The sequence below is a fragment of the Harpia harpyja genome, chromosome 10 (genome assembly GCF_026419915.1).
Source record: "Harpia harpyja isolate bHarHar1 chromosome 10, bHarHar1 primary haplotype, whole genome shotgun sequence".
Classification (NCBI taxonomy): Eukaryota; Metazoa; Chordata; class Aves; order Accipitriformes; family Accipitridae; genus Harpia; species Harpia harpyja.
In genome coordinates, this window is record NC_068949.1 from 21,752,750 (window position 1) to 21,766,836 (window position 14,087).

At 40.8% G+C, this 14,087-nt stretch overlaps 1 protein-coding gene across 1 annotated transcript; it reads right to left on the reverse strand.

Annotated features, from left to right (window-relative positions):
* Positions 1 to 245: 245 nt before the first annotated feature.
* VDAC2 (voltage dependent anion channel 2) lies at positions 246 to 13,267 on the reverse strand. Its single transcript, XM_052799096.1, has 9 exons — positions 13,109 to 13,267; positions 8,828 to 8,899; positions 7,738 to 7,787; positions 5,336 to 5,488; positions 5,195 to 5,247; positions 4,512 to 4,739; positions 3,138 to 3,288; positions 2,170 to 2,227; positions 246 to 1,316 (listed from the first exon to the last, which is right to left on the reverse strand). The coding sequence occupies exons 2-9, from the start codon at positions 8,892 to 8,894 to the stop codon at positions 1,225 to 1,227; spliced, it is 852 nt and encodes a 283-aa protein (XP_052655056.1). The 5' UTR covers positions 8,895 to 8,899; positions 13,109 to 13,267; the 3' UTR covers positions 246 to 1,224.
* Positions 13,268 to 14,087: the final 820 nt, after the last annotated feature.

Genomic DNA, 14,087 nt, shown 5'->3' on the forward strand with positions numbered 1-14,087 from the left:
GCACTGTAACTACATGTATTTAATAAATTCCACATTAAAAGCGTTCACAGCTAGTTATGTTTGACTTTAAGGGATGTTATGTTCACAGACCAAACATCCCTCATATTTCTATTCTCTCTTAATTCTACCCTGGAAAAACACACATGAGTTTTTCCATTACTCTGCATGTTTCTGGACTTAAAATGGATACCTGCCAAGATTTATTAGTCAAAGGCAAAGCAAAATCGGATGCATTTTCCTCTATCTCCATTTAAAATTAAGCCTTTATTTCAGTCATTTTAAGCAGAAACCTCTCAACAGCAGTTGGGATAAGCAGGCTGTTACACCATTACACTGTTACATTCAGTTGCAGAGATACATCTCACTTCATACAAGTATAAGCAAAAGGTGTGTTTGCGGTGAGGTTTTTCACCCCTTGGGCAAAAGCATCAAGGACCAGTTCTTAAACATCTCAGTGTGCCAAGTACATAAGTCTGCACTCTTTGCATCAAGAGGCCAACTAGTAATGCATTAAATCTTGCCCGTGGAACACAGGGGGAATTAAACCGTTGTGTCATGACAAATCTTACCTGACAGAAAAGCACATTCAACTTGCTTGAGGAATCCAACTGTTCAATGAAAACCATCTATATTCAGTGTTGTCGTGGGTGGGGGTCCTTAATTGCACAAAGGTATAGAGCACTACTTCTTGGATTATTAAGTTAAAAATTAAAACTTAACTGAGCACTACCCTCGTATCTTAACTCTTAAAATATCTGAGGCACAAGTATGCGTGTGTACTTGTTTTATTCATAATTTGTCTTGGGATACCAAATGTATTTCTACTTCAGGTGATTTAACAAAATTGTTGACCTCATTTCAAAACATCCACTGATCCATTTTTCATTCAATGGCAATATCGAATGTTAAAAGGAACATAAAAACAAACATGCACACAATTGTACAGTTTTCATAAATGTCTATTTCATTATTTGTGGGTAGCGCATTAAACAGTTAAATACATTTAAATAATGTTTAAGTGACTGCACTAATGCAGAATTTTAACTAGATGGGTAACCAATTTAACTAGAAACCAGCTAACAAGTAACTGTCTAAATACTTCAAATACAGCTCTTGTTCTAGGTCATCCTTCTTGGGAAAAAAAAGCCTGCTGGTCACATTGGAAATACATTTTAAGGCCAAATTCTTCTGACATCCCTTCTCTGCAACAGTTTCTTCGCCTTTTTAAGCCTCCAATTCCAGGCCAAGACCAAGTTTATGGCCACCAGCATTGATGCTCTTTCCATCTATCAGGGCAGACAGTGTCAGCTTCACACCTGTAAGATTTTTAAACAGCATGTTTACAACATAGAATCAAAGTAGCTTTCATGCAACTCAACCTCTGTCATTACAAGTCCCAGTTGCAGCTCTTTTTCTATTTCATTACTTTCCTCTAAAGATTTCTACAGAAAAATCTATTTACCCATGAAATCTATTGAAAGGTAGTCATATGAATCAAGCTAGATGCTTTTTGTAAATACCATGTTATACAGTAGATATACAAAGTCTCTAATTGGTAAGTACACAAGAGCTCTCCTTTTCTACACTAAGGTGTGCAAAGAAGGAGGAAAGTTATGCACAGAAAGACAGACACTTGTACCAAGGAAGGGATGGAATGAAGCTATGATTTTTTGTTTTCAAAGAAGGAACTAACCAAAGATAATACAGCATTAACAGGTATTTTCATATTTAAGCAGAACAAGATAAATTCTAGAGGTTTTTTTACCAAATATGAAGAGCAGGAAGTGCATCCTTTTGATGATTAATCATTATTGCAAGACCTGCTATCATTCAGGTCAGATATGACTCAAGAAAGCAATGCTAAAAAAAAAAAAAAAAAAAAGACTGCTTTGCACAGCCTAAAGCTAAGCTATCAAACACAATGCAGTCCAATCCTACACAAATCAGTGAGGAATACGAGGCACCATTAGATACAGTGGAATTTGTCTTGTTTAGATAAAGGTTTAATGTTCAACATAAGCTACTGTAAAACACCTACTTTGGCTTCAAGACAAAATTATTCTGAAGGGAAATAGTTCTATATATGGATATAAATGCATAGATCTCAAACATTTTCTTTGTGATGCATAGAAGATACGTATGTGACATAATTCATGTGAGAACCCTTACCTGGCCTCAGGGTCTGGGTGTAACCCACTCCAACTAGACTAGAATTGTTCACTTTTGCCTGAAAAAAAACCCAAGACAAAAGCAATTGAAATGTTGTAACTGATTAGTTCTTTGTCACCATCCAGAAACTAGAGTAACTATGGCAACTCTGCCATTATCAACTTAACCAAATTTTACTTGTTCCTTCAATAACTCTGTGCTTACTGGATTCTCTCTTCCCAGCTATGCTCTAGCCCCCCAACTTACAGCTGAAGTAGTAACATATTTAAAAGCAGATAGAATGTAAGGGCAGGGAGAACTGTTACTGGAATGTAGTTTGGCAGGTGAACTTCCCCACTGCTCCCTCTTCAGAAAGCCATAGCGATTTACCACCACAGTCTCCCAAAACAAGCCACTTCAGAAGAATCCTCCATGTTCATATTATTACAAAAGAATTAGTATCTTGCAGGTCCAGTCAGTCAAGCAGCAAACATTTCACAGTATCATCATAAACAATATGTGCAAAATTATTTATCTCACTTTGCATCACTTCCTCTATAGGATGATTCCAACAATCCAGGTTCAATTCTAACTTTATAACATACAGAAAACTTTTCTGCATACTGCCAGAGTTCTTACCATAAGAACGTGAGAGACCTCCCCAAAAATTGGTTTTAAAAAAAAAATTTTTGTAAACTTATGGAACTAGACATGAAGGGTTTTATTCAATTTTTTTTCTTTTTTTTTTCCTTTTTTTTTTTGTCAATACAACATTTGACAGTCAGATTCTAAAATGGACTGTATGCAGTTGCTGTATGCAACATTACAAAATTTAAATGCTGGTTTAATTTTAACTGCCTGGATTGTAAGAGTAATTCCTACAAGACTTCCTGACTTATTACCTTCTTTTGTACTAATAACACACAGATTCGCAGAAACTGAAAATACACTGTGCTTAGCATCACCCTTTTGGTTAGAGCCATACTTACAGAGATAGAAGCAGTGGAATCCAACTTGTATTTAGCCGCAATGCCAAAGCGAGTGCTGTTGCTACCTGCTGTCCAAGCCAGGTTTACAGCAGTTTCAAGATTGTCACTCACTTTCTGGTAAATTGACCCACCAAATTCTGAACCATCATTGCTACACAAATTAAGAAAAAAGTTAGTTTCCTATATTTACATAATCCCAACTTTTTTTTTTTTTTAAACTACTTCAAATTTTTATAGAAATGAGAATTCCAGAAGTTTGAGTTGTTTCACATTTTTCGACAGGAGAAGGGGAGAAGAACAAAGGCTTCAGGGCAAAATTAAACTGCAATAATTCGGGGGGGGGGTATTTCAGCATGCTACAGCTAATTCTCACACTAATGTTGAACGAAGTACTTGAATGTAATCCCAGATCACATCCTTACAAAACTAACAGATAAATGTTAATAGTTAGGAAACAGGCATTCCGAATTCTAGGATTATTGAATACATATGATATTTCTAAAGAATTAGATGACCTTTTTAAAAATCTGTCACATTGTTTGACACTAGTAAACTGAAACACAATTCTTACAGCCCAGACCATAGTGTTTTGTAGCTTCCTCCCATACACCTCAACTTCTACAAACCCAGCCAGACACAATCACCACCCTCCCCCTCGAAAAGGAACAAACTTCTACCTCAAAAATCAAATAAGTAATTTCCTAACTAAACGCACTAGAACAATGCCAATTTTTATTAACTTGGATTGAAAACACTATGTTCTTCAGTAGTTTTTGATCAGCTTGCTCTGAAGAACACTTAAGATCTGAAGGCAGCAAGTGTTAAGAAAATTCATAAACAAGATGTCTTACATTTGTTCAGTTACACTGTAAGTGTTTCATGTGCTCTTCATCCCAGAGAGGCAAGAAGATGAACCTACTCAAAAAGTCCAAAAGCAAAGCTCTAGTCTTGCTCCAGAAACTACTACTGGCCTACTTAAACAGTGCAACACTAATTACTACCTCTAACAATCTACTGCCCTTAAATTATAGTCAGATACAATTCAGTGTAATGGGAAAGCTGGAAAAAGCATTATGATCAGCTCTGCATAACTGAACTATTGCACTTCCAATTTGCATGTACTTCAGTATTTAGGAAGCTGTAGCATATATTACGCTGTAAGTGCTAACAAGCCACCAGTATTTACTGTTTTGGAAAAGAGATACAAAGTAACATTTATCATTTATCATTTATTTAGAGTTTCCTATTGAAAAATGCACTTCACTTAATGGCCTTGCAACCACCTCTTGGTATTTCAAGCATTTGTATTCTGACTAGAAGGAAAGGTAGAGAAAGCCTGCTGCTGTAAATCTGGACACAATTTTCGGTACTTACACATTAGTGTGCAGTTGGAAGTCTCCAGTCTTGTAACCCACAGAGAAGTTATTTCTTGTCAATTTGGATTTGGCACTATCAAAAGTCATCTGATAACCAGCAAGCCAGCCTTCATAACCAAAGACAGCTGAACCATGGATTGCAGGCCCAGCAAAATCAAAGTCAACATCACAACCTAGGTTTAGGCATTCACGTTTATAAGCTGACTTAATTTTACCACTTTTCTTTCTGAAACAGAGAAACAGTTATCTTAAGACAAGGCTTGATCTCCCTCAATGAACTGCCAAATTCGAGCCATATGACTCTACACAATGTATCTAAATGCCACCTACATGCATCCTCTAGACTGGGCCAAAGCACAGCCAGCCCATTACAAGAGCACAGGGCTACTGCAAACAGGCATTCTGTGATGAATGCAGAGACATTTCCATGCCTCCCGCATTCTTCCAAGTATTTCTATCCCAGAAAACAAGCAAAGTGGGCCGTTGTGAAATGCCCAGTACTAACCCTGTAGAATAAGATATGATGCTAAAGAGCAGAAGCCTTTAGCATTGAGATTTGCTAATTTGGATCAATAGCAAACCATACAAACATCTCTGTCAATACAACAGACCAGATAAACATTTACTGACCATGGGTGTTGTCACTGCCCTAAACAAGGTAAAAAGGTTAACAATTCTTACCCTGTATTTGGTGAGAAAGTTGTATCAAATGTCAACTTCAAGCCTTTGGCAATCTAATTGAAGGGGAAGAAGATAAGATAAACCTATAAATTCAGTCCTGCTACTTAAATAAAACAAATACATACTCTCCCAATCTATTACCTGATCTTCAATTGCAATTTCTGTTCCCAGAGTGTTATCTGTGTTCCATTTTTCTGTGAAAGTCAGCCCATACTCAGCCCACTTGTATTTGGTCTCCAAGCTCCCATTCACTTTTCCAGTGTCTGTGTTCGACGAACCAGATGTTGTGAATTCCTAAAAAGGACAGTGTCCATGTTATACAGAAGATACATGTGATCCTGAAAGCATTAAACAGTGCCAAAAGAGCACTTTTGAATAAAATACTTTTATTCAGCAAACACTAGGATCTTGTTATTCTATGCAACTAGTTCAACAACATTAGACAACTTGTGGGAGAAGGGGACACGACATGGACAAGAACTAGACGATCTATGCCCACTCCCCATCTCAACTGCAATGTTTCTGCCACTATTACAAAACGTACAGGTTTGCATCATAACTCAGAAGCAAGACAGTAGTTACCGTAAGTATTCTCCTTAAAAGCAGAAACAAGTTCTTGAAATATAAGTTTGAATCTGATACTCCTAATGAGCAAATTAAAAATCAAACCAAGAGCCAAGCACACTATAAGGTACATAGCACAATTCCAGTAAAATTCTTGAAGGATCACATGTATTTTCATCTTTCCAGTCAACCATCTCCAAAGATAAATTATGTACAACTGTAAAATGTCATAGAATGTCATCATTTTTCAAACTGGGGGTGGGTGACAGTTCAGTTTTTTGTTTGGTTTGGGGTTTTTTGTTGCTTTTTAAGAGAGTTCTCAATCTAATGAATGCACCAGCCTTTCACACAAGCCATAGGCACCTGTGTTTTTACTGACATATATAAAATTCCCCTGACACTTTGGTTTAATGACACACAGGAAGAACATTCATGTTGGAATTGTGAGCTAAGGCGACAGTCTGATTTTATGCTTCTGGTAGAGTCTTACTCGGAATTCTTAAAAGTATTTAAAAGTTGCAATATCACTCACACCTCCTTATTAAACTAAGTAGTCCATGTCTCTCACTATTTGGATTCTCACAAAGAACAATGAATAATTTCTGTGTACCACTATTCAGAAATTAAAGGCAATACCTAGTAGAAGTGGAAGTCTTGTTTGCAAATATATGTTAAGGAGCTCTTTTCACTGAAATATTATTGCCCTTATGATTTAAAAGTTTGTTATTTCAACTCTTAAAAACATATAAATCAGAATTTTGATCTCTGACTTCCTCCATGCTCAGTATTATTTTCAGATCAACTCCTCACACTCACCTCCCCCAGAAGGAAACACTGATTTGAAAATCACAAGTCCTTAAGCATTCATATTCTCACAGCCCAAGACCTACTGCACATCGCAAGGGCACGAGACTGTTCTTTAATGGTGGCTGATCAAATCTAACCATGGCCAAGACATTTACTTGTATTATGTTAGTGAACCACTAAACCATCCACACGGTTGCATAATTCTAGTAAGGTCTATTTCTTGGCAAGTGACAGGGACTACACAACTTGAAGTCCAAAAACCTTCAGCTTTAACTTCTTGCTTTGTGATGGCAACCATTGTAGTAATAGCTTCAGGAGCAGCAAATTATTACATTATCTCTTATCTCTGCTTTAAAACATCTACATTACATATATGCCAGCACTTTTTCCTCCTGGGAAGGATGGCTTATAACTGATAGAGGATTCACATGAGGGCTTGGATTTTTCAGAGTTTTACCAGTATTACTGGTAGTCCTCAAAAGAAACAAGCTAAAATAAGAACAACTATATCTACAATAGGGCTCTTGCAAACTACGCTTCAGTTGGGATACAGACTTCTAGAAAAAACACAGCATATAACCCAGGCACCTTGTTTCTAACAGCCAGCTACACTGTAAAAGCTTCCAGTTATGGGGAAAACAAAAAAAAAACAAACTACCTTTATATCTTGCAAAGTTTACTCTAGAAATAGATAGAAGTTACAGGAGGCACTGCTTGCATAACCGAGACATCTTGCATGGAACATTACTGCAACACTTTAATACCTTTAAAGAGGAGCCAAAGATTCAATGTGCTAATCCAATGTCAACTGCTTCAAACAAGCATCAAGATGCCAGAAATTTCCACCAAATACAAATAGTATCTGTGTCCCATGATTGATATATTAAAATACTTCAAAAATGTGTCAGCTATTCGTTCACCTTCAGACATAACATGAGGGACAACTAATAAACCTTTTTATTTTATGAAGATTACTAAGCAGTGCGATACCCCTGTTACATTCAGACTAAAGTCAGATCTTTAGGGGCTTCTGAAATTATTTTACACCAAAAGTTTATCATTCATATAACCTATAAACTACTTAAGAGCATCTGGAAGGTGTCCTTTCTAATTAAAGATCAGAACATGCCCAGAAAAAAAAAATATAATGAATAAAAGGTATTTAAACTCACCACTCCGCTTGCAGATTTTGTTTTCACATCCAGTTTCACCAACCCAAAACCTTAACAAACAGAAGTCAAAGTTACACCAGTAGGCTTTAACTAAGACCATGCACATTTTCCAAGAAGCTGGTTTTCCAAGCAGTCTCAGCAGCATGCCACGTATATACATATAAAAAAACAACCATAGGCTGACTTCAGTAACACTCAAATTTTAGATGTCACAGTGGGTAGAGGAGGCCACTTCAGAATAAGCCAGGAGTTCTGTTCTATCATCACCACACAGAAGGTGGGGAGTAGCCTCTCAGTTGTACAGTGTACATTTAACGACCAAACGATGACTTCAAGAGTAAATTTAGTGACAGAAAAAATGCATTCTTTTCTGTTCCCGAGATGGCATCAGCTTTGTAGTCAATGCCACTCGAAGAGCTATCCCAATGAATAATATTTGCGTCTCAGCACCAAGAAGAAGTATCTCAAAGTAAAAAACTGTAAAAGTGAAGTCACTGGGAAATACACAGCCATTGGAAGTGTAATATAAGTAGGTTTTATGGGAGTGTCAATTCACATTGTTACCGTTAGAGCTGAGTGACAGTCTTGGTAAAAAAGCCCCCACACGCACTCCCAAAAACCAGAAAGAAACAGCACTGTAATAAAGCAGAATTTAACTATGCAACTGCTTGGTATTAAAGCATTTTTAAATTGAAGGATTCTTCATCCCAATAGCTATTCCTCTTTCTAATCCAAAAAAGGCTATAATGTTGCTGTGGTATACATCCCTTTCTACATCAACAAATATTGTGGCACAGACAGACTGGTGAACAAGGTATACTGCCAAGTTAAATTACACTTGATGCTTGCATACTTGTACACCTCTGACATTTATCTGGCTAAAGCAGTAGTATTTAACAGACTTCACATCAAAACAGCTCAAAAAAGCCTCCAATTATCTGTTAGTTGACAGTAATGATATAAAAACAACACACCTTCCCCCTCCCCCAAAACACAAGGCATTTGAGCACTCAATTTTACATGCAGGCTTAGAAAGGCAATTCATTGCTGCACCACAAACACCATGTTTTATAAAAGGTACTATTCTTACCATATCCTTTATTGAAGATATCTCTGGCAGATTTGCCAAGGTCTACATATGATGGAGGAATCGCCATTGGAACTGAAAGGTAACAGGCTAATTAATAGTGAACCTTTTACCACTGCGCACACACAAAAAAATGCTACAAAGATACTCTTTAAGGTAGATTCATATATGAAGGCAGTTAATAGACAGATGGCTCAAACAATTACAGTATTCTGTGAAACACCTACAGATTTTCAGTGATGGTCACTGTGAACACTGAATGTTTTCTCAGGTTAGGTAATCTGCTTGTAGAGAAGAATTACAAGACCACCCAGTTCCCAATTTTTTCAAGTAATTTCTCCATACATATTTAATTACCAGAAATCAAGTAATAGCTCACATTTCCAGAGTTGGCAGTTACCACCAAAAACCAGGAAACTGGAAATTTGACAAACTATAATGCAGAGAGTTATTTCCTGAAGTTCCACAGTCAAATTTGACAGTTGCTTATGAAAATTACCTGAAAGGACCTACAAGGTTTTATTTTCAAAATGTAATAGAGTGCGTATCTGTTTTGCAACACCATTTGCCCCATATTTTAAATGGTAGACATACAATTTTAAAAGGAATGTCTAAGCCATTAACTAACAAGAAATCTGATTAAGTCCATCCCGTGTCGTCGTCGTCCCCCCCCCCCCGTCCCCGTCCCCCCCCGCAACATACAAGAGTTTAAGTTTGGTGGTTGTCTTGCCAGTTTAAAACAAACAAGTAGTAGGAGTGCTGGGTCAGTGAGAAAAGCTCTCTTTAAAAGTCCCTTTCTCAGATGGGGAGCCTCTGGCAATCTCACTGTTAATGAACCTGTCATTCAAGACTAGCTATGACCCAGCCTCCCTGGCCCGATGGACAGATATCAGCCTAAGGTCTCACACAGGCCTGTATGTTTCTCCTCTGTGTGAAGATACTCTGTCTGGACCTTCCTTCAGTGTCTGTTTTCCCATGATTTCAACAGCAAAAGGCCACTATTGCAGAGGCACTGTATTTTAAAGTTTTAAAATACAGAAAGCACAGTATATTTCAAAGAGTTAATGACTCCCCCCATGCTGTGAGAGGGGGTTGGGGAACAACAATGAAACTACCTAGATAAGCACCACAAAAAGGTTAACAAAAGCAAACAAAAATCTTCTCTTATCTTTTCAAACTGATTGGTCACATTTGTTCTGCAGAGAAAGTCAGATTAACATAATCGACTGTTTATCTTGCTCTTGCATGGGTGCTTTTTTGGATGGGTTTTTTTGTTTAAGTAAATAGAAAAATATCTTCAGGACCTCAAAACCAACAAGGGCAGTACTCTCACATGTTAACTTTCAACTGAAAGCAGAAAAGATTACTTTCATTTTTATATAGTACTTTTAACCAATATATAAATTTTCAACACCTGGCTATAGAATTGCTTATCTTCTGCAGATCTCCGCAAGATTCTAAGTGTATTCAGTAACACAGGATCAAGGCAAGCTTTTTTTTTTTACCCCCTCTCAAAAAAGTTTATTTCCATCTTTTCATGGCCTTATCTACATAAAGGGAAAACTTTCCTAGAACACCCAATTCAAAATAATTTCCTTTAGGGCACCATTTCACTAAACAGACTGTTGTTTCAGAATAGCATCCACATACAAAAAAAAAACAAACGAAAACACCTACCCTAATTACACCTGCCATATACAGCCTAACTGTATGAACTGCAACTATTAAAAAAAAAAAACCAAAACTATTTTAGCAAGCAATGGCAAGGCACAAGACTGTTTCTTATCCTTCTACAATTTCTAATGCAGTTTTCCAGAGTACCTTACTCCACCCTCCCTAAACTACAAGAGGATAACTGCAACCTCCTCTGAGCAAAAACATTTACATTCATAGTTTAACTAAAAAAAAAAATTTTTAAAAAACTTTAGTAAGGAGTTCTAAACTCTAGAACCAGGTCACTAGAGCAAGACAGCCATCGCTTGCTCAAGAACATAAAGTCTGTTTTTCCACAGAGTTAAAGTAATCTGTCCCTTAAAAACAAAAAACAAAAAAAACCCCACTCTGAAAATTACTTAGTGCACTTGAAGCTTAAAAAGGCTTAGCCCAAGTCAAGTCCGTAATAAGTCAGTCTTGAGGAAAAAAACAAATATATAGCAGAACAGATACTAATCCTGGTGACAAGACATTAAATGGTTCCTATTATTTATTAAATAAAAAGCAGCAGGTGGTAGACCAAATTACAAGAAAGTGTGGGAAACTGCTTTCCCCTCTAAATTTCTGCTGTACAGCAACTGTACAATTAATTAGCAGTTTGAAATAATTTAGAGAAGGTTTAGCTGTGTATTTTTCCTTTAATGAATAGGTCTCACTTCTAACTAGCATCTTCAGAATAACTATTTCTAGTTTTAAAGTTTTATACTAGCCTTTAGCACAGACATGCTTTTACAGTATAAATAAATGAGCTTTTTACTTTTGTTTTCAATGTTTCCAAATCTGACTAGACAACCAATACAGACAACAGATTTATGCTAAGCTACTCAGGACAGTAATGTCCTGAGAAGTTAACAAACTGGTATCTGTGTCTAAATTCAAAGGACTACTACAGTAAAAAGGATGTTGACATTTTATCTGGCCTAACTAAGCATCCTTCCCACTGCAAGGAAACCAATGAGTATTTGTCAGACATTCCAGCCTACAGATGCAAGTTTTGTGATAAAAAGTTAAAACAGTGTACAACTGTCACACTGCTGTTCTAATCCTATACTAACCGGGATAGAGGAGGACAAAAGGGGAAAGCAAGAGTTAATTTGGGGTATACTAAATACCTGATAAGCCAGTGCCACCATCAGAATGCTCATTAAATGAAAATAGGGCCCAAAAAAAAAAAAAATCATTGCTGTGTCCTCCAATATTGGCAAGTTACCTAAATTTGCAAATTCTTATAATCAGAAGTAATTTTCTTCAACCTTATTTTGAAGTATCTTTCACTTAAAAACTAATAATTAGAAGTGACTAAAATATAAGTACCATTTAACAAGAAGAGGTTTGTTGTGAAAGCAACTATCAGATAATCTTATTCCTCATTTCAAAAAACATGGAATCTACTTGAATCAAGTGGGAGCTCCACCCTGATTTTTGTTTCATGCCACCCTAAAAACAGAAGTTTAATTAATCTGTTACTCAAGAGCCACAAACATGCTTTCTTCTTCTGTAAAAGGAAAAAAAAAACCCTCATCCTAAGAACAGAAAATGTATTAATGTTATCAGAATTATTACATCACAGTTTTCCTTCGAGGTGATATTTCAAAACTCTCTCACACCCTGCAATTAAAGGAATGCCAAGGAGTTCTATAGAGATTTCTAACAATTTTTAAGATCTCAGAATAGAGGCTAGATCAGGCTATAATAAAAAAACCCTAAGTACTCATGCAATTTAAAAAAAATGGCAGTAGCTACACTGAAATTGTATTCCAGTAGTGTAAATAGCAACAGAGAAATTGGTATTATTCAAAAAAATGTTTGGTTAATATATATTGGACATGCCACTGACCTTTAGACTTACACAGCTACTAAAGCTTAAAAAAAAAAAAAAAAAGAAAAAAAAAACCAACAAACCACCTCACTACCCTTGCTTCAACTCTCCCCCTACTTGCATCTTGGAGGTGGGCACACTAGTCTAGTAGCCATAGCTAGACCAACTTAGAGACTCTACGGAGAAGGGAAAGAAAATTACACATCCGAAAGTGAACTCGGTGTTCAGAAACCGAAAGCGGGGTAAAGCAGAGCCTGCCAGAAGAGAAGGGCACCGAAAGGGAAAACGGGGATGAGAAAAGCCAGGCCGAGACGCGTGGGGAGGCGGCACACCCTTCCAGGGAAGGGCCCGGGCGGCGGCGCCCCGCGCCAGCTCCTTCCCCCGCTCCCAGGCCCGCCGCCGCCAGGGCGAGCGGCGCCCGCTGCCGCTGCAAGGTGAACTCCTCCACGCGGCCATCTTGGGCATCCCGGCCTGACCCCCTCCCTCCCCACCGCCCTTTATGTAACCGCGGCGCGGCCCGCCCCGGGCCCGCACGCCGAGGAGGGCGCGGCGGCGGCGGGAGCGAAAGGAGGCAACGTGTGCCGAGAACCCGCCCGCCCGCCGTTAGCCGGAGCACAGGGGAAGGCGCCGGCGCCGCCGCCGCCCCCGCGCGGCCCCCAGCCCCGCGCAGCCCCCCTCCGCCCACTCGCGCACGGGTGAGCCCCGCCCGCTTCCCCTGCCCCCGCGGGGCCAGCGGCAGCCCGAGCCGGCACCTGGCTAGCGCGGGAGGGCGGCGGGGCCGGGCGGAGCGGTGCCGGGGGCGCGGGCGGGTCTCACCGTGAGGAGGCCGCGCTGCTGCAGCCGCTGGCACTGGAGGGCGAAGTGAAGGAGACACCGATCCGCCCGCCCGCCGCCGCCGCGCAGGACCCCAACGAGCCGGGGCCGACCGGCCCGCCGCCTACTCCGCCCGCCGCACCGCGCCGCCGCCCGGCCGGCCGGAGGCGCCGCCGCCCGCGGCCCAGAGTCGGGGGGGTGGGGGGGGGCGGCGGGAGACACCGCGTCCCCCGGCGAGGAGCCGGGCGGGGGCAGGGCGGTCCGGCAGGCGCTCGGACGGGCAGCCCCGGCGGCGGAGAGGGGTCCTGCGGGAGGGCGGGGCCGCCCGGCAGGGGAGGGCGGTAACGGCCGCGCCCCGCGCCCGCGGGGAGGGAGGGCGAAGCCTGGTGAGGCGCGGCGGAGGGAGCGGCCGCCGCCGCCTTCGGGTGCCGCTCTTCAGGGCGAGCGGAGCTGGGGAGGGACAGAGAGGGTCAGGGGAGCCCAGCGCCGCCCGGGGGGGGCAGAGGGCGTCGCAGGTACCGGCTCCTCGGCGGGCCTGTGGCAGCCGCACCCAAGGAGCATTCCTCCTTCGGAGAGCTTAAGTAAATAGACGTTCTCCTCCACATGGGGACTGGAGGCTGAAGTGCGGCGCCCGGCAGTACTTAGAGGAGGGCCCGCGCCCAGGGCTACTGCCTTTCCCGAGAAGCTGCGAGTCTTCCTCTCGGGGCCCACCTGCCTCCAGTCGGGGCACAGCGACCGGTGAAGCCCTTCACCTAGGAACAGCCACGGGGACCCGTTCAGCAGCCGGCCAAGGTGGCACCGCTGGCGTTTTTGTTGGAGGCAGCCCTTGCTCTTCAGCCCACAGGACCCCTTCCCCACAACGGCCAGCCCTTGTGGAGCTCTGGGGTGATGACGCGCTGCCTAGCATCCCTCCGCAGG

Coding starts and splice junctions, on each gene's coding strand:
- VDAC2 (XM_052799096.1), bottom strand. CDS start 8,894: ATGGCGATTCCTCCATCATATGTAGACCTTGGCAAATCTGCCAGAGAT. Junction 5,248..5,335: donor AAATTGCAATTGAAGATCAG/GTAATAGATTGG, acceptor CCCTTCAATTAG/ATTGCCAAAGGCTTGAAGTT. Junction 3,289..4,511: donor TTCCAACTGCACACTAATGT/GTAAGTACCGAA, acceptor TAATTTGTGTAG/CAATGATGGTTCAGAATTTG.